Source organism: Notamacropus eugenii, chromosome 5, assembly GCF_028372415.1.
Source record: "Notamacropus eugenii isolate mMacEug1 chromosome 5, mMacEug1.pri_v2, whole genome shotgun sequence".
In the NCBI taxonomy this organism is placed as follows: domain Eukaryota; kingdom Metazoa; phylum Chordata; class Mammalia; order Diprotodontia; family Macropodidae; genus Notamacropus; species Notamacropus eugenii.
The window spans coordinates 96986539-97012182 of NC_092876.1; the positions used below are offsets into that span (position 1 = coordinate 96986539).

The window sequence follows — 25644 nt, forward strand, 5'->3', positions numbered from 1 at the left end:
AGACTTGAGTTCAAATTACAGATATGCCTCTTCCTAGCTCTTGGACCTGAAGCAAGGTACTTGACTAGCCTGGGCCGCTGTTTCATCCTCTGTAAGACAGAGGCCAGAATTTCATTTTCTACCTCAGGGGGGTTGTTATGAGGGTAGTATTTTGCAAACTGCTAAGCACTATAGGACTGTGAATTAAGATGCAGATACTATATTCATGATGCTACTGAGAAATCCCTCTGGGGAGGGCAGGGTTGTGGAAGGTTTGCCAGTATCATTAAGAGGTAGGGGTCTCAAGAGCCCTCGTGCCTCTACCACTGGCTGCTGACACTTGGAGCGATGTTCCTTCTCTCGCTTCATGTGTGAAATCTGGCCCAGCTGGACACAGAAAGAATGTTGAAAACTATCCTTACATGTAATTTAGAAAAAATAAAATACTATTTTGCTATTAAGAAAAGACTCAAACCCAAAACAACAAAACTCCCAAAGCGCTAGGTATCTGTTTGGCCTTTAAAGTCCATTTCCAACAGGAATTCCTGGCACAGCAGGCCCCCAAACCCTGCTTAGAGTGGGCCACAAGAGTGAATTTGCCATAAGAATCTGAGTAGGCCATTTTAATTTGGGGCATGGCAGATGCAGCCCAGAGTGGGTGAGGCTGGGCATATCAATGACCCCTGGATCCCCATGAGTGCTTTACTACCATCTCACTGCATGATCCTGGGCAGCTCCAATGACCTCTCTAGACCTCAGTGTCTATTAAATGGAGGTAACATAGAGTTGTCCTGTGTCTATCTTCAAGGATTCACTTCCAAGATCAAGGAGAATGCTTCACTTTGGCCTACAGCACCAGCTTGAAGGACCTCCCCTGAATACCTGCTCACAGGGCTGAGCCTAGGGCTGGCCCCTGCCATTGAACACTCTTTCCTTTCTCACCATCACCCAATCCCCACTCCCCCTTCCTAGCCCAGGTCTCACACCTCATCGAACAGCTGCAGCATGATGGTGAGGACGTCTGGATGGGCTTTGTCCACCTCGTCGAAGAGCACCACAGCATTGGGGCACTGCTTCAGCTTTTTGGTCAGCTGGCCCCCTTCCTCATGTCCAATGTAGCCGGGTGGGGAGCCGATGAACTTGGCCACCTGGTGGGGAGATAAGCCTAAGACAATCACCACTGGGCACCACAGATCACAGCTTGAAACACAGTGGGGATAACGTGTCTGCACTCTGTCCTTAGTAAAGGGGCCAGGTGTCCAACCAAAGTCAAATCCAGAAAAATCACTAACAGAAATGATGGCCCAGCAAATGTCTGTTGGAGAGATGAACCCCACCTTCCCTCCCGACAGGACCTGCATGCCCAGGGAATGCAGTCTTCCTCCAGATACTAGCTTTCTTTGCTCCCCCAAATACAACTGGTATTACTTCAGCTGCTAAGGCATATGGTAAATTTCAGGCTTTTGGATGTTGGGAATTAATCTGATGCTTGTCATTATCCATGGGCCTGCTGGCACAGATAAATACAAAATGGCCAAGTGGAAAAAGGCATGCAGACCTTCTTCATTTGACTATGCCCCCCTCTTCCTGTCTGAAACTCTATCCTGCTTCCCTGGCCACGTCCCACACTCACCTCATGTCTCTCCTGGAACTCAGACATGTCCAACCGAATGAAGCCCTGCATGTAAACCAGAGACCACAATAGGTGTTTGGGTCAAGAAGGCAGAAGAGGTATTTCCTTAATACTCTGTCTTCCATCAACTCCCAGGTCTCCCAACTCCCCCCCCCTCCCCCCCAGCCAATTAATAGTGCTTCGGCATCAAGAGGCCTGGGTTCAAACTTCAGTGCTGAACTTTTACTAGCTGTGTAACCCTGGGCAAATCCCTTAACCCTTCTGAGTTTCAGTTTCCTCCCCTGCAAAATGGGGACAGTGACTCTGTTGATGTTGAATTCCCAGAGTTGCTGGGCACTGTGAACATGAAAGTGATTGCTTCTGATGGCTGTACTGCTAAATCCCTTCACTAGAGCCCCGGGGCTCATTGTGCCATTCTTCCAAACTGGAGAGAAGCACTATACTCTCACATGCAGGTCTGCTGCCAAGAGTCTTGGCCTGAGAGACTGAAGACCTGGGTTCCAGTCCTGATTCAGCCACAGGTTCTCTGTAGGACCTTGACCTAGTCCCTTCTTCCCTCTGAAATTTGGTTCCCTCTCCTCTAAAATGAAAATGTTGAGCTAAGTAATATCTCCAGTCCCCTTATGCTTTATAACCTAAACTTAGCACAGTAATAAATAGCCCTGGCCTTAAGAGTCAGAGGGCCTGGGTTCAAATGCCACTTTTGATGTGTACTCCCCTTAGTTTTCTCATCGGTAAGGCACTGGACAAGGTGGCCTGCCCTTGAGGTCCCTTTCCATCCTAGACTTATGATCCCTGGTTACTGAACACAAATGGACAAAGTCACAAAACTGAGCGACCCATCACGCATTACAAATTTGTGGTAAATGACCATGGCTCGGTCCCAAATGCTGCTCACCAATCCAGACTTATCTTTCTTATATTATCACACATCTGGGCAGCTAGGTGGCACAGTGGATAGAGTGCCAGGCCTGGAGTCAGATAGACCTGAGTTCAAATCCACCCTCAGACACTTACGAGCTATGTGACCCTGGGCAAGTCAGTTAACCCTATTTGTCTCAGTTTGTCATCTGTAAATAAGCTGGAGAAGAAAATGGTAAAACACTCCAGTATCATGGCCAAGAGAACCCCAAGTGGGGTCACATAGAGCTGGACTGAACAACAACCACCACACATCTCAAAATCCTTTAATAGTCTTTTGTTGCTCAGATTCTGGCTTGGCTTCTGCTCAACTCTCTTTGCCACAGAATCCTTTCCAGACCCAAAGGACAAAGCACAAGCTCCCGCAGAGGCCCTGGGTTTTAGCTTGGCTCATGCAGATCCCCATGTCTAGCCTTGTCTTCCTGCCTTTGGAATTTCTACTCCTCCCAGAAAATCATCCTGGGAGTGTTGCTTTGATTTTTTTCAGAAGACTTCCATGATCTTATATTAGAAGGAGGGAGGTAAGGAAAGGGGCCCAGAGAGCCTTTAAACAGAGATCTGAATTCCAATGTTATCCCTTGCTCAGCTCAGTGGTGAGGTTTTCCAAAACAACACAGCAGTAAATGTCTGTTCAGAGGTTAAGGGACACGAGTCGCTCTGGAGCAGAATCAGATGCTGGCTGGCAGCAGCTGATCCTCCTGGGATTCAAAGACTTTGGTTTTAATGTACTCTTTCCTCTCACTTTAATGCACTGGGGGAGAACTTGGAGGGCATCTCAGCCCGAAGCCCAAAGCATGAATGCCCAAAGCTCATGTCCAACAAATGGTCAGTTAGCCTTTTCCTGAGACCTCCGTAAGTAAGGGAATCACCACACTTTCTCTTTGGCTCTGATTATCAGTTGGTGCTTCCTGACCTGCCCCATGACTCCCAATTGCTCCTTGTTCCGGCCTCTCAGGCCAGGCCCAAGATGTCTTGTTTGACTCTCTCGAACAGGGAAGTCTTTGCAGCGTCTGGGTATGGCCATCATTACCCTCCTCTTTTATTCTCCAGGCTAACTATCCCTTGTCCCTTTCCCAGAGCCTTGTGGCCTGGGCCTCCAGGTGCTTCCTGTTCCCTCTCTTGCTGGACACTGGAGAAGAACAATTACTCTTAGCCAAGACCTCGTTGAAAGCAGAGTCACCCCAGGTTTGGCAGAGGCCTCCTGCATACATATCCTACAGAAATTCTGGACACTGGTATTAGGATTCCTGCCTCAGTCTCCCTATTATGGCAGCAGGCCTGGGGCTTCTGTTCTACTTGCAGAAGTATCACAGAGGACTAAAGAGAAACAATTAATGAGGGTGGAAATGATCTCCCTTTGATGTGGACAAGGCATGTACTTTCTCTATTTTCGAGAGGAGAAAGTACTTGGCCATGAACGTCACGCATGGAATAAGTGGGAAAGCTGGTACTGGAGCCCAGGTCCTTTTAAATTCTAGCTCAGGACTCTCTATTAAAGGAGAAAAAGTCACCTAGGAGCCTGGAGAATGTCACCTGTACTGATAGATAGGACTGAAAGAGCATTTTTTAAGGTTTGCAAAGTTTTTTACACGTATCAATCAAAAAACACTTATTAAGCACCTACTATGTGCCAGGCACTGTATCATTTCATCTGATCCTTACAACAACCCAGGAAGGAGTAGGTGCTATTATATTCCCATTTTACGTATAAAGAAACTGAGGCAGACAGTGGTGAAGTCACTTGCCCAGTACAGGTCTGGGGCTGGGTTCAAACTCAGGTCTTCGTGACTCCAGGCCCAGCACTCTATTCACTGCGACCTCCACAGATCCTGTCATGCAGAGGGGCAGCAGAGCATCCTGAACCTGGAGCCAGGGGGCCCTGGCCTGGAGTTCCCTGTTAAGAGCTGATACTCCCTGATATTGGAGAGCTCAAAGTGTACAGGCATGGGAGTTCATAGGATTCAGCGGGGAAAGGGACCAGGGAGATCAGCTAGTCCCAATGACTCCTTTTACAGAGGGGGAAACTGAGGCCCATAGCTAACACAAAGCAGAGACAGGATTGGAATCCAGGTGCTTTGATCCTCCAGCATTCTTTTTATAAGACGATGTTAGTTCTTAGTGCTGACATTATCTTCATCACCACTATTCCTGAAGACTGAAGATCTCTCATGTTCTGGTGACCACCTGAAAAGTTGTTCTCTTACAGGCGTCACGTGACCAGATTTCTGTGCTAATCAATAGCTTATTGTAATGCATTTGGTTTGGGCTGCTGTGATTTTATACTAGAGCTGAGTTTTAAAAATAATTAATAGTAAGACATGGCCGGGTCTGCCAGTATTCTTGTCCCTTCTACAGACAACACAGTGAAATGGGGTCAATTTTGCTATAATGGTAGCACTGATCTTTGACAAGGTGTTGTAAAAATACATGCTGAGTTAAAAGTCACTAGCCCTGAGCTCCAGCTGGGGCTGTCATAGACATGGCCATAGCCATGTGACCCTGGTTGAGTGCCTTTTATCTCTCTGTAAAGTGGAGCGAACACCATACACCTGGCCAAATTCACAGCACCAGAGTAATCATTTTACAAGCGATTAAACCTCCTTCCATGACTCCCAATGAGGGCTCGACTCTGCTGCCTATAGAAACATTTTAATAGGGGAAATTTCTTTCCCCACTCAGCCCACTAACAAACCCTGCTCTGTGTCAGCAAATCTGTAGCTATTTTGATTCTCGGTGCTCACGTATGAAGACGTATGAAGACAGACCAGATAAGATTATAATTTGTAATTAAATATTAACCTTTCTGACAGTATTAAAATGGAACAACCAAGAATCCTTCATTCCTAATCAGTCAGTTCCTGCCTCTAACTGCATCTCTACTAATAGTCTGCCTAGTTTATGACCCTTTCCTGAGTGCTAATTGTCGGAATTGCTGCCAACTTGATTAACTGTCTTTCAGCAAGCTATCTGTGCAGACTATCATATTAACATGACACATAGCACCCACTGCCACGTGGCCTACTCTGGGGTAGGGAGAACTGGAGAGCAGGGGGCTTGGAGAGGAGAAGGTTCTGGGAGTAGGATTCTGTCCTTGGTTTAGCTCTTCTCTGAGAAAGGGGCCTGGTAGCATGGTGAGGTGGGACTGGCCACTAAGGGGGTCAATGCTTTGGGGGCCACTGTGGATGAGGTATGTGAAGTGCTACGGTCACAGAAGCAAGGTGTGGGCCTTGAGCCTTGAGGTGTGGTTGAAGACATTGAGGAAGAGTGAGTAGAAAGAACACTAGATTTGACACAGGCAACCTGGGTTTTTGTCCCAGTCCCGGAATGTATCAGTTGTGTAATTGTGGCTTCACTTCTTTGATCAGTTAGCTCATCTGTAAAATAGGGACACTGTTAAACTTATGTTACTGATCTTGCAGAGCTATTAGGAACAGGCTTTGTAAATTCATGTACCCTAATAATGTGAGTTATTCTTTGTCTGAAAAGGAGCGTCAAGGGACAGGTGCTAGGCCATGGATAGCACAAAGCCTCTGGGGTAGCTGGTGGAGACCTCAGAGGAGCTCCAATGCTAGCTGTGCTGAAGTAGCATCATCCTGGTGGTGGAGCTGTGACCTAGCCCAACTTCCTTGCTTGCCCTCTGCGACACTCTCCAATTTGCCCTGTCTAAGCTTGTTAGTATGGAGGTGTTTTTATGTTCTCTGAGAGAGGGGTCCCTTACATTTCTTTGTAATCTCCCCTCTACCACACTAAGCACAGTGCCTGGCACATAGGAGGCACTCAATAAATGTTTGCTGACTTGGAAAGCAATCTGCAACCATGCCTCCAAGGGTACTAAACTATGTATGCTCTGACTCAGCTCTGACACTACCAGGTCTCTACTCCAAAAAGATCAAAGAAAAAGAACTCCTGTGTATAAAAACATTTATGAGCAGCTCTTTTTGTAGTGACAAAGAACTGGTGCCCATCAACTAGGGAATGGATGAACCAACTACAGTAGAGGAATGTAAAGGAGTGCTACTGTGCTGTAAGAAATGATGAAGGGGTGGTTTTAGAGAATCCTGGGAGAGCTTGTATGAACTGATGCAAAGTGAGTAGAACCAGGAAAACAATTTTTTCATTAAAAACAACACTGTAATGACAAATAACTTTGGAAGACTTAAGAACTCTGACCAACACACTGACCATCCATGATCCCAGAGGATTAATGATGAACCATGACACCTATCTCTTGAAAGAGAAGCAATGGATCAAGGGTGCAGTTTGAGACATGTAGTTTTTGGACGTGGCCAGTGAAAGAGACATGTTTTGCCTGACTAATGTACATTTTTTTTGGTGTAAGGGTTTTGCTTATCTTTCTTTTTTAATGGGGGTGGGTAGTGGTGGTGGTAGGAGAGAGAGAAAAAATTTTGTTCATTAAAAAATATTAAATTAAAAATGCTGGGGATATAAATACAAAGTGAGACCCCCTCCCCTCAAATAATTGGTCAGCCGGCCTCCACTTAAATGCTTCTAGCAATGAGAAACTAATTCTTGCAAAGTAGAAAAGCAAGTATCGTGATACCCCTAGGAGGGCATGGTCCTAAACAACAGCTTAAGTATTGCCAGAGTTCCCACGTAGAGGTATGGACATCGAAGTCCCAGGTATTCTCCAGGTTAGTGCTAGAAGGGAGAAGGTATTACAGGAGGCATGGAAAAGACTGTTAAGAGCAGGTTTGGTTGCTTTGATAGAAACATTTTCAAGAGGACCCTAACGACCATTTTTCCTGACATTATTCCTTTGGATGAAAATACTTCTTGTGGAACTGGAAATTAAAAAAACACTGACTGAGAACTACGTATGTGCAGGGCCTTGTGCCTGAGTTATGGAACTAACAGAATTTTGGAGTTATAAGAGGCCATCAAGTCCAAGAACCCCCTCAACAAATGGCCAACCAATCAAAGCCTAAACAAGTCCTGTGATAAGGGATTCATTACCCCAACTGGGAAGACAAAAATGGAAAAGACCTAATGCCCTCATGTGGTTCACAGTCCAGTAGATGGATAAGACTGTACAAGAATGACTACAATGTATGGCAGTATGTGATAAGAAAGATCTACTTGGCTAGATGAGGGAACAATTACTTGCAGCTGGGGGATCAGGGAGGGATTCATGGAGGGAATGGCAACTGAAAGGAACCTGGAAGGATAGGCAGGCTTTAGTAGATGGTGGGTGGGAAGAGAGAAAGGGAGGGAAGAAAAAAGAATGTGCAAAGATTTGGAGATGGAAATGGAGAGAAATCATTTGGAGAATATCAAGTTGTCTACTTCGGCTGAAGGGAGGATGGAGATACAAGGCCAGAGTCAGATTCTGGAGAGTCTTGAATAGTGGACATTCATCCATCCCACTGGGGACTGTGGGGAGGTAGGTATGATCAGAGATGGGCTACAGGAACATGATTCAGCCCCAGCATTCAGAAAGGATGTTAGGAGAGATACTGTAGACAGGGAAGTTACTGAAGATGTAGGTCTGACCATCTTTTTGGATGGGGGCTAAAGGACTGGGCTTATATAGTGCCATGGAGAAACTCTACTAAGCTTGAAAAGCAAAGAGCCAAGGAGACAATTTAGCAAATGAGACTCTGGCCTCTGAATGGGGCAGTTGTCAATGCACTGGTGGCAGGGGATGGAGGGAAAAAATGAAATTCTTCCAAATTTTACAGGCCAATAAAGTAACGATTTTTCAACAGACTCCCTTAGAAGTGATTACAATGCCCCATTAATATGTAGTGCCTCAGTTCACCTTTTCAGTCATCCTACAGAATTTCTACATTGGGAAGGAGGGCCCCTAGTCCAAATCCCACCTGAACAGGAAAGGAAATCCTGTAGGAACAACACTGCTGACAAATAGTCACCATGCCTCCAATCAAAGGCCTTTGGAGCCCTGCCAGCCCGATCCATTCTGTCAAAGCCCTTCACATCAGGACATTTCTCTTTCTATTACGTTGAACTGAATATATCTCTGATTTCTACCCACTGTTCCCAGTTCTGTCCTCTGGGGCCAAACAGAACAAGTCTAGTCTCTTCCACATGACAGACCTTCATAAATCTGAAACCAGCTACTGTGCTCCACACCCTCAGGTCACAGTGCACTTGCAGTCCATTCAGACCCCTGGATCTTTCCCTAGGTTTTGCTGCTTAGTGACATTTCCCCATGTGGAGTTTCACCTGACCCTTACAATTGTCTCTGGAGGTCAGTAGCCCAGGGACTATGCTCCCCATTTTACAGATGAGAAATCAGAGAGATGGAAGGTACCTTGGCTTTCCTCTGGTACAACCTTTACACAGAAGGAGTGCCAGGACATCCTTGACAAGGGGCTGTCCAGAAAACAGAGACTGCGTGGCTGAGTAATTTATGCAAGGCTGAATGGCAGATCAGTTACTGAGGCAGTACCAGAAATCCCTGGGGTTCCCTGAGACTCCTCCAGAGATCTTTCTACTGTCTCCACTGCCTGCTGAGGCCATGATTTGAGAATCCCTCTCAAGGCAGTAAAACAATCACAGTGGAGGTACATGCTCTGGCCCTGCCCTCAGGGGACATCCCCTCTTACCTTCTTGCCGTCCTTGTGCATGTACTTGGCTGTCTGTTTGGCCAACTCTGTTTTTCCTGGTAGAGAGTGGAGAGAAAGGAGGGAAATAATTTTAAATTAGCTACCATTTTTTGATTCTCAAAATTCAGTGCTGAGCATCTAAAGATGATCAGGACACCAAGCCTCTGCTCTCAAAGAGCTTACTGTTGGACAGGAGGGATAACACACAAATGGATATGAGTGACCGTAGCCCTGATTAGACCACAAGGGCACAGAAGAGGTAAACATGGAGTGTGGGACAAGAGACTGGAGGCAGGAGATGCCCCTCAGAGGGAGGGGAGGGGGGTTCAGGGAAAGCTTCATGAAGAAGTAAGACAAGAGCTGGATCTTGAGGTAAGTAAAGGATTTCAAAAGGCAGAGACAGGGAAGGCAAAGAAGCAAGGTATACCTGTCATTCTGTGGATAAAGGATGGAAAAAGCAAATGTTGATATTTGAAATCAGACATGATAAAACTGGGCATAAAGAATGGCCTGGTTTGACTAGAGCATGGGAAAGCTAATACTATGAGATAAGATTAGAAAGATGGATAATAGGTTGGAGCAGACTTTTAATGGCAGGCTAATGTATTTTATCCTATAGGAAATGGGGAGCCATTGAAAGTTTCTGAGAATGGGAATGATATGGTTAGACTGGTACATGAGGAAGACTTTCTGGAGTTATGTGGATGAACTGGAGACACAGGAGAACGAAGGCAAGGTGACCAATTGGGAGGCATTACAATAGCCTAGGCAAGAGGCCCAAGGGCCTGAATTCAGGTGATTCAGATTGCACAGAACTGGGCTTGGGGCAGAAGAGAGGTGATGGACTGCTGTCTGCTGCCTGTGCCTCATCCTGAAGAACAGGGCCAATTCAGGGCCTGGCAGCAGCCTGGAGTTCTTCCCTTAGAATCCAGGTCTTCCCTAGTCCTTCACATGCCACCTGCTCCAGGAAGGCCTCCTCACAAAGCTCCTCCATTTTCTTTCTTTGCATGCCTGCTGGACACTAAACTGTACTATGCTTCCCCATATCTGATAGGATTTTGAGGCTTGCTTTTCTAGCCTGAACTCCCCTAGGGAGGGGCCCAGGCTTCTCTCTCCTTTCTCTTTCCCTAACCTTGGAATCTGGTGCTTGTCAGTAAACCCTAAAGCTGTAATGAATGAAATTATATCACCATTACTGAGGAATATGACTGCACAGCCCATGGCCCCTGCCCAGTCCTACCCCCAAGAGGACCCGGTATCTTCATTCCTTGGTGGTCAATTATGGGTGGTCTTGGTTTCTGGGTTAGGAAAGAATTTACAGTCACATCTCAATTATCTGTACCAGTGGAAATCAGTGGGGGCAGATAATTTCAAAGTCCTTTGGGTCTGGCTTAGGAGCCTAACTGAGAAGCGGCTTTCCCTTCCTGAGCCAGATTTTCTTGTCTACTCTGAGCAATGCACTGCTAGCCAGCCAGCCGGGTTAGCAGCATGTGGAAACTAGCCCAGGCTTAACAAGTATACTACGGATAATCCACTAAGTAGAGAAGTCATAAACAGATAATTGAGAGCTGATATGTGTTAAGGAGAGGGATTCTGAAGTGTGTCAGACCTCAATTCTTCCAGCTTTCAGAGCTGGACTTCACCCTGGGATCTCACTGCACCCTACAAATCCTAAGCACTGGGCCTGTGTGTGGCTGCCTTCTGTCTGCAGGGAGCTTACAGTCTGGCTTTAGACACAGGACACAGACCCTGACTAGAGAACAAGAAAAGATAGCCCAGAGTCTGCTTTAAGAGAATCATATGTCAAAGTGTCTATAAGGGAGGGTTAACTGCTGTGGGCAATCAAGAAAGAGACCAGTGTGGTCAGGAGGGATGAGAGACTTCCTGGAGTAGGTGGGATTTTAAGGATAAGAGAGGCAGAGGATGATGGTGATGATGGGCATTGCATAGCTCCTTAAGGTTTACAAAGCACTTCAAATACAATGTTTCATTTGAATTTCACAAAAATCCTGGGTAAGAAGTCCTAAAGATACTGCTCGTTTTGTAAATAAGGAAACTGAGGCTCAGACCAGGCAAGGCTTACAGTCATGTAACTGGCAAGTATCAGGGGCCACATTCAGACCCACGTCTCTTCTGACCTCTTGTCTAGTGTTCTTTTCTTTTTTTTTTTTTCACTTTCTTTTTCTTTTATTTTGTAATGTTTAACAGTCACTGCCATACAATTGTGATTTTATCCCCCCCACCTACCCCCCACTCCCCCCCTCCCTCCCCACGACTGCATACAATTCTGTATAGATTCTACATATACTTTCCTATTGAGTATATTTTCACTATAGTCATGCTATGTAGTCAGACTAAGATAAATGAAAGAAATCGTATAACAAATCAGAACATGATACACAAACACATACACATACACAAACATGATCTGCTACAATATGTGAGTGACTTCCATATTTCTCTCTCTGAGTGTGGCAGGCATTTTGCCTTGAGATCCTCCATTGGGATTTTTTTTTTTTTTGGTAAGAAGTTCTTGTGTTATTACAAAAATCTAAGTCTACCAGAAAAAACTCTCACACACTGTGGTTGTTGCTGTGCATAAAGTTCTCCTGGTTCTGCTCCTTTCACTCAGCATCAGGTCATATAAGTCCTTCCAGGCCTCTCTGAAGTCTTCTTGTTCATCATTTCTTATGGCACAATAGTACTCCATTACATTCATATACCATAATTTATTCAGCCATTCCCCAATTGATGGACATCCCCTTGACTTCCAGTTTTTGGCAACTACATAGAGTGCTGCTATAAATATTTTTGTACATGTGGGACCCTTTCCCATTTTTACGATCTCTTGGGGGTATAGTCCTAGTAGCGATATTGCTGGGTCAAAGGGTATGCACATTTTTGTAGCCCTTTGGGCATAGTTCCAAATTGCTCTCCAGAATGGTTGGATGCGCTCGCAGCTCCACCAACAATGAATTAGTGTTCCAACTTTCCCACATCCTCTCCAGCATTTATCATTTTCTTGTTCTGTCATGTTTGCCAATCTTATAGGTGTGATGTGGTACCTCAGAGTTGTTTTGATTTGCATCTCTCTAACCAATAGTGATTTAGAGCATTTTTTCATATGATTATAGATAGCTTTAATTTCTTCCTCTGAAAATTGCCTGTTCATATCCTTTGACCATTCTAGTGCTCTTTTCACTGCCCCACAGTGCTCAGATCCTGCCAGGTCAGAGGTCTGAGAGAACAGAGACATGGATGGCAGGAATGAACCTGGTGGGGGTGGAGGAGTGGGGATGGGGTTTAGAGAGACAGACAAAAAAAATTTGGTTCACTTTTTTTTTTTTAAAATGGGAAAGTAAGGGTGATTCTACAGTAACAGCAAGAGAGGTGGTAGGGCTTACCCAAGATCACAAAGGTGGCAAGGGTCTGGCTGAGGACCTGAACTCATTTCTCTGTTTTTTTTTGGAGAAGACAGTGAGAAACGACTATCCTTGGGGAAGGTAGTCTAGTGTTTGAGGGACAGGCAGGACTAAGGTGCCACAGCTCTGGGAAGGTCAGCAGTCTGCAAGTACCCTCTCCCCTCAGGTCTGAGTAGCCCTGTGAATCACTTCTTCTGTTTCCTCTTGGTGGCATAAAATGAGAAGATGGCTCTGGGGGAGGTTCTTCCCTGAGGGCCTGCATGGAGGAAGCCTTAATAGACATCTCTCGCTTTAACTTTCCCAGTATTGGCGTGGATCTGTATAAAGCTGAAGATCCTCAGACTCTCCTTTTCACAAAAGTGTGCCTCTGATTGTCAGTAGCCAGACCAGGCTGCTTGTCACACAAGGCCCAGAGAGGCAGAGCAAGGACTCCAGTCTGAAACAGCCCATAGGCAGCTCCTCAGCCTCTCAGTCAAAGGAGAAGAGTGGAGCTACCAATCAGTCAAACCAACAGATAATGCCCTGGCCAAGGGCTGCTTTCTATTGTGTTTAATGTAGTCAGAATGTCTTGAGCGCCTTCCTCCTATGTACCTTCACAATAGGTACCAGTGTGTCTATCTGACTTCCTCTCAGGTATAGTTTGTGCTAATCCTAACAGAAGGGGGGATTGAAATAACAGCTGTAGTTGTCTACAGAGCAACCAATCTCCAGATGGATAACTGGGAGCTGGCCAGATTGGGGTCTGCACATTATCAAGGGGAAACAGGCACGGGGGAATGCCCTCTGCCCTCCATGGAAAACAGCTATCTGGAAAGAGATTTAGGGGGAAAGTCTGTCCCCTCTCTGAGGCTGGCCTTGGGTAAAGTGTTCCTCTCGGACATTCCTTTCCACAACACTGCTCTGGGCAAAGTGTCTTCCAAATGGAGTTTGGTGCTCCTGCTCTTGTTCCTTTGCTCGAACTGCTCTGGATGCCTGGTATGCCCTCCCTTCCTCTTTAGCTCAAGCACCCTCTCCTCTAGGAAGTCTCCTACTCTCCCCCATCACAAATGATAATGATATGCCTCACAAAGCTCTGGACACCTGAAAACCTGATCATATAACACTGCTGATTACAGCTATCTCTGCTGGTGTCTTAAACTCTCTGCCACTTAGTATCCTCCCTGCACTCCTATCTCTCCCTGTTCCCTTGGGTGCTTTACAGACTTGGGATTTCCCTAGTGTGGGCATTCCTACCACTATCTCAGACCACAACCCCTCTACAACCCAGTGGGTGGGCTTTAGCTCATAGCGTAGTTTGGCGCCTGGCTTGGGCTTGTCAGGGTAGCTCTCAGGACTGTGAACTCCATGGCAGCAGGGCCTGAGAGTGAACCTAAACTTCCTATTTCTGTTATCACCTGAGCACTGTGCCCCCCCGAGATCCAGCCCAGGGGAGGCAGGGGCTTTTGTGTGTGTGTGTGTGTGTGTGTGTGTCTGTGTGTGTCTGTGTGTGTGTTTGTGTGTGTCTGTGTCTCTGTGTGTGTCTCTGTGTCTGTGTCTGTCTGTGTGTGTCTGTTTGTGTCTGTGTCTGTCTGTGTCCACCCTCAGCTGTTCCAGAGGGGTGTGTGCATGTACATCTGTGTATGTGTGTGTGTGTGTATGTGTGTGTGCGCGTGCGTGTATCTGTGTATGTGTCCACCCTCAGCTGTTCCAGAGGGGTGTGTGTATGTGTGTGTGTGCACGTGCATGTATCTATGTGTCCACCCTCAGCTGTTCCACTCAAGTGCAGGTCGCCCTTTCCCCACTTCCCACCCCTGCTGGCTCCTTCTCCATCTTTGGGGCTTGCTTTACCTATCCCTGACGATCCCAAGAAAAGGAAGACAAGTGGGTGTTCCTCGTCGTACCAGCCATTCTCCTTCCTCCGAATCGCTGCAGCCAAACACAGAGAAAAGGGGGTAAGCAGGGAGGCAGATAAATCAATGACACAGAAGCTGGGATGATTATCACTAAGTATACAATATGTTTTACTGTTCCGTGCCCACTCAAAGTCCTCGCTACCATTAGTGCTGCCTAATTTGATTAGCCAGCAAGGCCCCCAGAGACACCTAATCAGGTTAGCATGGATTTGGAAAGCTGCCCAGAGCAGATTTCGGATAAAGTTTTCCAGGATGAGCACTCAACGTTGCCAGGGAAACTGAAAGGCTTGTGGAGGGTGAATGAAGGCAGGGGGTGGGGGTGGGGGTGAGAGCCTGGGAGGGACAGGAGCAATTCAGTGGGGGCACAAGGGAGAATTTGAGGAGCTTTACAACCCAGGTTCCTCACCCATACCCTTTCTGAGAAATTCACAGGTTTGTAAGATTGAGATTCAGAAAGAATCTCTGAGCTCATCTAGTACAATTCCCTCATTTTGTAGCTGGGGAAACTGAGGCTCAGAGAGCAGAAATGTCTTGTCTAAGGTCACCTAGAGGACAAGGAAAAGAGTTGGGATTCAAACCCATGTTCTCTTTCCACTACAGCACACCATTTCCTTAGCATAGAAAGAAGTCAGTTACTTCTGTCTTACATTAAAATAAAAGAATGAACCCCAGGCCAGAGCAGACAAGGGAGCAGGCACAGGAGAGAGGAACGCACTGGTGGGGGGGGGGGGGGGGGGCAGTTTTGTCACACCAAAACTCATCCCTCTGAGTCAAGAAAAGAGGAATGCAATGGGGGAGAAAAGCTGTTGGAACAGAGAAAGCACACACAGTATTTAGAGCAGTGCTAAAGGCCTTTTCTTATTCATGGACCTTAGGAAAGTCATGGAATCTCAGGGATGGAAGAGCTCTTCAAAGGTTACCTAGTCAAGTCTCCTTCCCAGTGGGGGAATTTCTTGTACAGCAACCCTGACAAGATCACAAGATGTCAGGGACCCGGGAGACAATGTAGCCCAGGGGTTTACCCTGGGATCTGTGGACCCACAGGGGATGAGGATATATTTGAGTGGGGGGGGGGGTCAGTGAACTTGGACAGGAAAAAAAAATGACACTTTTATTTCACTATAACTGCTTTTATTGGAAATCCTATGGATTTTACTGTATGCATTTTAAGACATTCTGAGAATGGGTTTATAAGCTTCCTTAGAATATCAAAGGGGTTCACAATGTAAACCCCTTGTTTTACAGATGAGGAAATGAAAATTCTGAGAGTGATGGGTTCAGCTCAAGCTCACACTGTGGACATGTGGCAGATCAATTAGAATTGGGATCTTTTATCCTAAACTACACTAAACTTCTAGCCTATGTTTGAATACTTGAGAAAGGGCTTTATATGTTACTTTATTTGATCCTCCAGAGATGGGAAACTCAATACCTCATGAGGTAGTAAATTCTGCTTTGGAACAACTCTAATGATTAGGAAATTTTTCCTTATACTGAGCTGAAATGTGTTTCTCTGTTACTTTTCTCCACCAGTCCTAGTTGTGTCCTCTGGGGTCAAGCAGCACAAGACTAGGCTCTGTTCCACACTGGACAGTCTGACCCACTGCTTGCCTCCTTCCCTTCTCCAGGTCCTACAACTGACCGTTGTAGGTAAAGTCTCCAGTCCTTTCACCATTCTGGCCTACCTCCTCCTCCTGATCTGCTCTGAGGGTTAGTAGAAGAAAATGAGCATGTTTAGCCTAGAGAAGACTTAGGGGAGATGTGATAATGGTCTTCACGCATCTGAAAGGCTGCTGTACCAGAGAGTAACTGCCTCTTCTTGGCCCCAAAGAACATAACAAGGAATAATGGGTATGAGTAACAGAAAGGTAAGTTAGAATTGTTGATGTAAGAAGAAACGTTCACAGAATCAGAGCTACCCAAAGGTGGAATAAGTTGTCTCAGACAAGTTCTACCTTATTCCAAGCAAATGTTGAATGTCAGTTATGTTGCAGAAAATGTCTCTTATAAAATCTGAAACCTGGAAGTGAAGATCTTATACTAGATGTACCCCCCTAATCTTGGAAGACAGCAAGCACGTCCCCTTTGTTTCTTCTTCTACAGGACAAATAGACCCTCCCATTCTTCAAATATGAGATGATTTCCAATCCCTTCCCTTGGATACCTTGACGTTATGACAGGAGATACAAACATGGACAAAGTTCACAAATGAAAGGAGAGCCTGAGGGTGAGCTGGGGCCAAAGAATGATGCTTACTGGGTCCAGACTGCAGTAGAACCACACAGTCATCACATCTGCACTGAGAACCTCTAATGTCGCAGGTCTAGCTTGGAGGATGAGAGTCAAGAGATACAAGACTCCTACATGGGGAATAACTAGAGGAAATGATGGGGAGTGAATAATCAACATATATTTGGGGTAAACAAAAAATCAATGTCATTCACAGGGTGGAGAACTGTGTCTTCCTCTTTGTATTTGTTCATTCACTCAATAAATAGTTATTAAGTACATATTATATGCACAGTCTTTTAGTGCCTACCATGGCTGCTTGTAAACAGTAAGAGGTAATAATAATAATAATCTTTTCAAAACAAGGAATTAGATAGGCAACCACATATGAAAAAGATCTGAAGGTCTTAGCTATCTTCAGGCTTAATAAGGCCAACATATGAGGTATGACAGCCAGGTAGAATAGTTAACAGAACAAATCCCCTTAATAAAAGCTGTTTTCCCTTTAATAAAAGGATTTGATTTGTGAAGTTTGGATTCAGTCCAATGGTCACACTTGAGGACTGAGAGGGCCACAGGTGGCCTCAAGACTGCAAGTTCCCCACCCCTGCTCTAGTCTCTTCCCATTTAGCTGGGATGGTCTTTAGGTGCCTCAGCAGGCACAAATGTGGGGTGAGTGGTGGTGTGGGAAGACTCCAGAGGCCAGTTCAGTAACTTATTAGTTTTGGGGCCTTGGATAAGACCTCAGTTTCCTCATATGTAACACAAGGGGATGGGACTAAAATAATTTCTAAGGCCCTCCCAGTCTCAGATTGCCAGGATGTGGCTCTTTCAGAGAGAATGGACCTGTCTGGCTATGTCAAAGACACTATAGAGGCTAGGGGATAATACTCTGCTTGGGGCCACTATTCTTCCTTCCTAATGCTGTGCCTTCAAAGGAGCTTTTTAAAATTCTGTACAGAACCCCATGAGCAGTTGATGCTACTGAATCAGAGAGTTTGGTTTGACTGGGGCCCTGTGTGAAACCGGTGAAATGTCAACCTTTAAGCAATTACAACTGAGGTACTTCTAATGAGGTTTGAGTAGAAAAATAGTTGGGTAGATAGAGGCTGACAGCATCAAAAACAGAGGGAGAGAGGGACTTGGAGATGAAGAAGGGTTTTGCATGGTCTAGTAACTGGGGGAGAGGTTAGCTAGCCTATGTGTGACATGACTTCTTGGGGAGAGAAGCCCTTTCAAACCCAAGACCAAAGCCTTAGGGAGACTTAGGAGCTCTGGCTGTGGGGCAGAGAAAATACATGGCATTTCACAAATTTCACAGCAGATGACGAAATCACCTCTGTGAGCCATTTTTATATCATCAATCACAGAATCTAAGAGATGAAAGGGATGATGAAGGTGGCATCTAAGCTATCTCCTGACAAGTATTATTCTAGCTTCTGCCTTTACTTCTCCATCGAAGGGAACTCTTGTCGTTTATTCAATTGTTTTTCAGTCATGTCCAACTCTTTGTGACCCCATTTAGGATTTTCTTGGCAAAGATACTGTAGTGGGTTTCCATTTCCTTCTTGAGCTCATTTTACAGATGAGAAAACTAGGCAAACAAGGTTAAGTGACTTGCCTAGGGTCACACAGCCAGTAGGTGTTTGAGGTCAGATTTGAACTCAGGAAGAGGAGTCTTTCTGACTTCAGACATGGCATTCTATCCACTGTGTTACTTAGCTGCCCTTGGGAACTCACTCCTCAGGACATTCATTGCACTTTGGGACAGCTATTAGCAAGTTTTTCCTAACACAGTTGAAATCTGTTTCTTTGCAATTTCCAACCTATTATTTCTAGTTCTGGCCTTTAGGAATAAGAAGGGAAATTTGGTTCTCTTCCTCTTCCTCCAAAAAGCCCTCTGAATACTATAAGGCAGCTCTCTTTTGACTCCCCACTCTTTTCTTCTATAGGAAGTTCCTTCAACTGATCCTTATATATCACGGTTCCTCCCCTTCTTCCAATTCTGTTTGCCCTGCTCTGCAAGTGGTCCAGCTTTTGTACTCAGAAAAGCAGCAGCTGTAGCCTGGCCAAGGCCATCCTGGTGCCATTATGGAAAGCGATTTAGGCTTTTGTATTCCTCGTCAGAGGGGATGAGCACTTCTTGGGGACTCCTGCTTTGGGGGAGTGCTGTACTACATGATCCCTGAGAGTAAGATTCTGGTCTGGCAGTCATCTGTTGTCTCAGTCGGTCACTCAACAAATCCCTGGTGTTCACAGAACATGGACTTAGGAGCTGTAGGAGAAGATGACGTGCTGTCTCCTGGTTTTGTTGGGGAAGATGAAATGGAAAAGGTGGAAGGAGCCCCGCTAGTCTCTTCTCCAAACAAGCCAAGCTTGTATCTGCCTTCATTCATGTTCTTTCTCCTACTGGGGAATCCCTTTCTACCCCCTCTGCTTGCACTAACAGGGGCCAAGCACAAATCTGATGCTGCCTAGGTTTTCCCCAACTCCTTGAGCCCACATGGATCTTTCTCCATTGGGTCTCTCCAGACCTTAAGGATGTGTATAAAAATTCTTTTGGTCCTGAATTATGGACACATAGTTATTTATTTTTAAAAAATATTTAGCCATTCAACTTTTGTGCTTCTTGTTTCCCCTACCAGGCTGCATAAGCAGGGGCTAGTTAGCTTTGCTCCTTTTCAGAATTTCCTCACAGCAGTTCTAGGAAATGAAAATTTCTCATTAAGTGCCTGACTGCTGGAGGAGGAAGAAAAGATGGAAGCCAGGGCAGAAGAATGGCACTGGGGCACTAACCCTCACAAGGAGATGACGTTGGTGGTCAACACTGGGCCTCAGAGGATTTTTTAAATTAAGCAGGAGGCAAAAGAAAGATGTAAAAAAAAAAAAAAGACTGCTTCTACTTGGGGTGGATAAAACAAAGGTAACAGAGAAGATAGAACTATTTGATTCCAATTTTCCTATAGTTTTTCTTACCAAGGAGAATGATAATCACATTGGGAAGGATAGGATAAAAAATGGCCAAGAGGAAACTGAAGATAAGATGGCTCTCAATGAGTACAAGTCACTACCTGGGCCAGATCATTTCATCCCAGGGGACAGAAAGAACTGGTTGGTGGGTACGATGATTCACAGTCACTGATTTCTGAAGAATTCAAGAAAAGAGAGTGTTTTCAGGCCAGGGGTGTACAAATATGGTCCAAACTGTGAAATAAGAGAAGGGATCGTTGGGTGTTTTGAATTATATAATAGTAGTAAGTTTGACTTAGATTTCTAGCAGAATCCTAGACCTGATACTTAAGAGAATTTGAAGAGTGGGAAGGGATTATAACTAAGAGCCTGCTTGGGTTCATGAAGAACAGGTCATACCAGAATGGCCAAACTAACCTCGTTTCCTTCTTTGACAGGGTTCACAGAGCAGCAGATTGGAGGGATGCTATGGACAAAGCCTAAGTGAACATAGTATGTGACAGTCAGTATCCCTAATGGTATGCTTGTGGACAAGATGGGAGAATGTGGACAAAATGACAGTACAGAAAGGTGAATCTGAAATGAGAGGAACAACTGGACCCAAAGTCTAGTGATTAAGGTCAACCAAACTGGAAGGAAGTCTTCAGTGGAGTGCCCCAGGGATCTGTCTTTGGACTAATCATGTTAAATAATCTTTATCAGTGACTTTGATGAAAGCATAGATGGCATGCTTAATAAATATGTATATGATATCAAGGTGGAAGGGATGACCAACATACAGGGCATCAAAATTAGAATTTAAAAATACCCTGACAAGTGGATGCTAACAAGATGGAATATAATAGAGATAAACACAGCCCTCTATCTGGGACTGTGCTTATAGTTGCAAAATCATATGTATCAATACTATGTTAAAAAGATCTCAGGATTTTTAGTTGACTACAAGCTTAATGAAGCAGCAGTATGATGTCAGTATGGTTTTAGGATATATTCCTTAACAGAAGGGCTGGGACAGGGAGGATAATTTTGTTGCAAACTCCCCTGGGTCAGATCATACCCGATGACTAAGTCTTGCTCCAAGAACCACATATGAGAAGGGGCCTTGATGAGTTGGGTTGAGGGAATAGGGCTGCAACCATCCCTTTAGGAACTAGGAATATTGAACCTGGACAGCAGGAAATTTAGGGAGGTCATGATAAATGTCTAAAAAATTTGAAGGGAAGAAGAAGATTTGATCCTCAAAGACAAAACTAAAAATAATGAATGGAAATCACAGAGTAGTTATGGCTTGATATATGGAAATTTCCCGCAGTAATTGGAGTTGTTTGAAAATGAAATGGGCTGCTTTGGGAGTCTATAGTTAAATTACAGCTAGGATTCATGTTTGGAACTGGGTTGAACTAGATGAACTCTGAGGTTCCTCTTTCAACACTGCAGGTGTTTGATGCCAAGGCAAATGGGGAGAGGATGGGGGCCAGTAGCTGACTTCTGACGGGAAAGGCATATGATGGACCCTCTGTACAGGGTCATTCCTGTTGATCCCTACACCCCAGATTTGGGAAGGAAGAGGTTTTTTCCTGTAGGTCTGCAATCCAGGTGGTGGCTCTGCCTAGCTCCATTAAGGCTGAGGAGGTCTTGGCCCCAGGCTGCTTGGTTCTTGCCTTATTTTCTCCATCTGTAACACTGTAACAGTGTGCTTGAGTCTTTCAGAGGCCCCTCAGCTGGGGATTGCACTGATAAATTCACTGTATTACTTTGCACAAATCAATACCCCAGCACTTATCAGGGGTTGATGTGACCAAAATTGGTTTCAGCCAATTTGTGAGTGTAATAAATGTCCGTTTATCAAATCAATTCATTCAGCAGCGCTTCGCTGGCTGCCCATCTTCATGGCACCCACAGGGTTGCCAGGGTTTAGACCCACCCATGCTTGGTGCATTTCTAAACTTCCATGAAGGCCACAGGAGAGCCATAGTGCAGAAATTGAGTTATGCCTGAGATGTGGAGATATAGACTTGGCCCTTCAGTCATCCTAAGCTGCCAATGAAGGTCCCAGATGGAATCCATTTCCACGGCTCCTGAAGGGCCTAACCAATGGCTTCTAGAGGCGAAGCCTCAGAGCAGGGGAGTGGAAGCTGGCTGTGAAACACATCAAAGCTGGTTTGAGGTAGGGAAGAGGAAGAGGTGCCAGCTCAAAGACTCACCTGGGACCCTGCCAGTTCTGGGACTACTAGGAACATTAGGGATCATCTAGTCACAATCTGTGTTATTTTACAGATAGGGAAGCTGAAGTTCAGAAAGGAAAACTAGCTTGCTAGGGGGGCACACAATTAGTAAGCAGCTCAAGTGGGATGAGAACCAGGTCTTTTGACTCCAAGTCCAGTGGTTTTTCCACTAGGCCATGCTGCCCCAGAAGGGACCCTTACCCACTTAGAGTCAGAGCTGGCATAGAACATGCAATACAGAAACAGGCTAGGAAATGCTACCATTGCCTGTCCAAACCTTCCTGTCCAATAAGTTCTTTCTCCTTAGGAAGCCTTCTTGAAGATCCCAGACCACTGCTACTCCCACTGAGCTCCAGAGCTCCCCCTTCTCGGGCTTTAGTCATCCTTGTTGATGGCTGATTATGCAGCATCTTGTTTGGTTCTCTTATTGTATCCTAGGTATCAGTTCCATCTCACCAATGAGGCTATGAATGCCAAGGGCAGGGCGCAAGTCAGCGTCTTCTCAGTCACCTTTGAATTATGCTGCCCAAGTCTAGGGACTAGATTTTCCTTCCCTCTGCCTGCCCCAGACAGTGAAGTATCTGGGGTGGGGCCTTGCTGGCCCCCTTCATAGGGTCCTATCTGCAGGACATGATCAATATAAATTTGCTAATCCAACCCTGATTGAGCCTCTTAAAAATTTTCCTGTATCCATCTGATTTTAAAACAGGGATAAGTCTATAGTTCTTTTAGAGATCTGAGAACAATCCCAGTGCTCTCAGATTGTGGGGAATATCCCATGGCTTCCTCAATCTCCTCTTTCGACTTTTCTCTCACACCACCTAAGTAATGCCTCCTTCTCATTCCCACCCCTAACACCAAGCCTAGATTGTGGCAAAGGCCACAGGACTACACAATACCCTTTTACATGGGCCTGGTATTCTTCCTCATCAATTTTCAAGGTTAGTCATTTGCAGCTTGAAATATACTGATGGAAAGCTAGAATGATGGGCTGAATACGTTTGTCCTGGTTAAATTTCATTTTACTAGAAACCTGGATTCAGAAAACCAACATAAATGTAGGTTGGAGAGGCACAGCATCAAGTCATTTGAAAAAGATCTGGGGATCTTAGTGGACTGAAAGCTCTAATTCATAGTGTGACACAGAAGCCACAGTTCATTTGATGCAGGATGCATTAACAGAGGCTTTGTCTCAGAAGCCAGAATTCAGAGTAAGGGAAGTCACAGAAAGGCGTGCTTAAATTTGCCATATATAACAATGTATTCTAGAGCTGTCCAGACATGGAATGGCTGCCTCTGAGGTACTGGGTTCTCCTTCAGTGGGGCTCAAGAAGAAGACATTAGATGGCAAAGACTGGCCAAAAACTGAGAGATGATGTGTCTGGAATTTGTAACTGCTAGGGATGGCTCAGGGAGTGAATCAGCTGAATTACGGGATACTTCAGGGATCTGTAATTCTGCTAGTGTGGGCCTTCCTTCTTTGTATTAGTAGATAAACTTCAAAAGTTGCTACATCTGAAAAATTAATCACCCATGGCCAATCTAGTGATCAAATTCTCAGAACTTCTAAATGAGACCTCTAAAACATAAGCCATAAAATAGCCACAGGATAAAGGAGGGTCAGGGAAATTTTTTGGACTGAACATAAGAAATTAAGCCTATTTTCATAACAGAAGGGAAAAAAACTTGGGAAACACTGAGATACTGTTGCACCTGACACTGAAACTCTCCCTCTTCACAGTTGTTCCCTTGATGTCTTCCTGCCCCTGACCTCAGTCCTGACAGGAGGTCTCCTTTTCTCCAAGTAGGCCAGTGGTCTAAAATGAGGGATCCATAGGGAACTCTTTACATTTCTCTGTTTCAAAGGAGCCTACAGCACACAAGCCTAGCACTCAGACTAGTGGGGTTGTGAGGGCAAGGTAAAGGCTAGGATTTCCTGGACCCTGGTTTGGCAGGGCTCCACAAATTAAGGGCTCTAATGTGTACCTTCCCCACTAGTGTCAAAGGCCCCAGGTTTTCCTCATTCATCACAATTTGTAAGCAAGCAGGGAACCACTTCTGTTCACATGGGGAAGGAGGGGAAGGCCAGGCCTCTGTCCCTGCAGGACAGCGCCTTTTCTCTACAAATTTACTTCATTCTCTGGGTTGAATACTCTTGGCCTTGCCCCAACCTGCTGCCCCTCACAAGTGTATCATGTGTCTCCTGGGGACTAGTAGACCTGGTTGATTCTGAGAAAACTGGAGCCCAGACTATACAAGAAATTTGTTGAAGGAACTGGGTTTTCTGACTCCAAGTCCAATGATCTTTCCATTATACCCATTTATTTCTTGATTGTGGGGGCCTCCCAAATTTGAGGGACAGGAGGAGACACAGAGAAGTAGTAGTCAGAGATAGAAGAATCATGAGAACACACTGTTAAACAACCCTTTCTCAGAGAACTGTTCTGGAAACCATTACATGTTACATACATCAAAGGAATGATTATTTAACATTTTATCTGTGGAAGGCTGAACTGGGCCCTGTAGATATAATACTAGATTCTGAAACAGGCTTTGCTCTCAGTAAGCTTATTATTGAACAGAAAAAGAATGAGTTCACAAGTAACTACTCTACGTGCAAAAGAGAGATACAGGAAAATATGTTATGAGAAATAGGGGGAAGGAGATAGGGTAGATTCAAAGAAAGCTTTATGAGGTGATGGCATCTGGATGGGGTCTTGAAGTGAGAGGGATTTCAATTTGTGAGTATGAGGGAAGCTGTCTCCAGGCAGAGGTGTTATCAGGGGACAACAGAGGGCAAGATGCGAATTAGTCCAATCAGGATGGAACCTAAAAGTATGGATGTGATGGGAAACAGTGTGAGACAAAGTATGGAGGATCCAGATTGCGGGAGGTGCTAAATGACAGTCAGAGGATTCACACTTTATTTAACAGGCACTCAAGAAGCCACTGAAAGTTTCTGAGGAGAGCATCACTTTGATCAGAGCAGTGTGATGGTAAGATGATTTAGATATAGAGGTGAAGGATAGGGGTGGGTGGGTACCCTGGAAGCAGTGAGATCAGTGAGGAGGCTATTACAATAATTTGGTAAACAGGTAATGAGGTCCTGAATGAAGGTGGTTACATTGGGAGTTCTGTGAAGGGGCAGGATAGAGGAGAGGTTGTAGAAGGAGAAAGAGCGAGACCAAACTGATCGGACACAGGGTGGACAAAACTGAATTCATCCACACACTATGCCTGCTCCTGGTCCTCTCTCTGATGTCTCTATTTCCACTGCTGGCATCAGTGTCCTTCCAGAAACCCAGCCCCAGAACCTCCTCCTTGGTTCTCCTTCCTCCCCTGCCCCAGTGACTCACATATAATCACACAACTAGCAAGTGTCAGAGGCAGGATCTGAACTCAGGTACCCCCTGACTCCAAGTCCAGTGGTCTTTTACATTACATGGGGTAACCTCCTAAATTCTGAGGGACACATTCAAGCAAAGAATACAAAGAAAAGTAGTAATCATAGAGAGACAGAATAGTCATGAAGGTAAAATGTTACACAAGAGATAGGAGAAGAGAGGATTATGAAGAGTTAATAATGAAGGGTTAATAGAGCATAATACTGCAGAGAAGTCAAAGAGGATGTTAAGTCATCAGGTTTAAATAAAAAATATGTCAGGGTACTGAAGGAACTAATTGGGAGATGTGAGTTACTCTGTGTGATCTTTGAAAGGTCACAGAAAATGGGAAAGGGATGGGAGAGAGGAAGGTAAAAAAAATATGGCAGGGTGGAGAGGGTGG

At 45.2% G+C, this 25644-nt stretch overlaps 1 protein-coding gene across 4 annotated transcripts in view; it reads right to left on the reverse strand.

Annotated features, from left to right (window-relative positions):
* The window catches only part of CLPB (ClpB family mitochondrial disaggregase), a 188669-nt gene that overhangs the window by 13375 nt on the left and 149650 nt on the right, over positions 1–25644 (reverse strand). For all 4 annotated transcript variants that reach the window (XM_072610324.1, XM_072610325.1, XM_072610326.1 and 1 more), the window contains 4 exons: positions 14370–14447; positions 9121–9176; positions 1613–1657; positions 966–1127 (listed from right to left, as the gene is read on the reverse strand). In XM_072610324.1, the coding sequence (XP_072466425.1) occupies positions 966–1127; positions 1613–1657; positions 9121–9176; positions 14370–14447 (341 nt within the window). The remainder of the gene's footprint in view (positions 1–965; positions 1128–1612; positions 1658–9120; positions 9177–14369; positions 14448–25644) is intronic.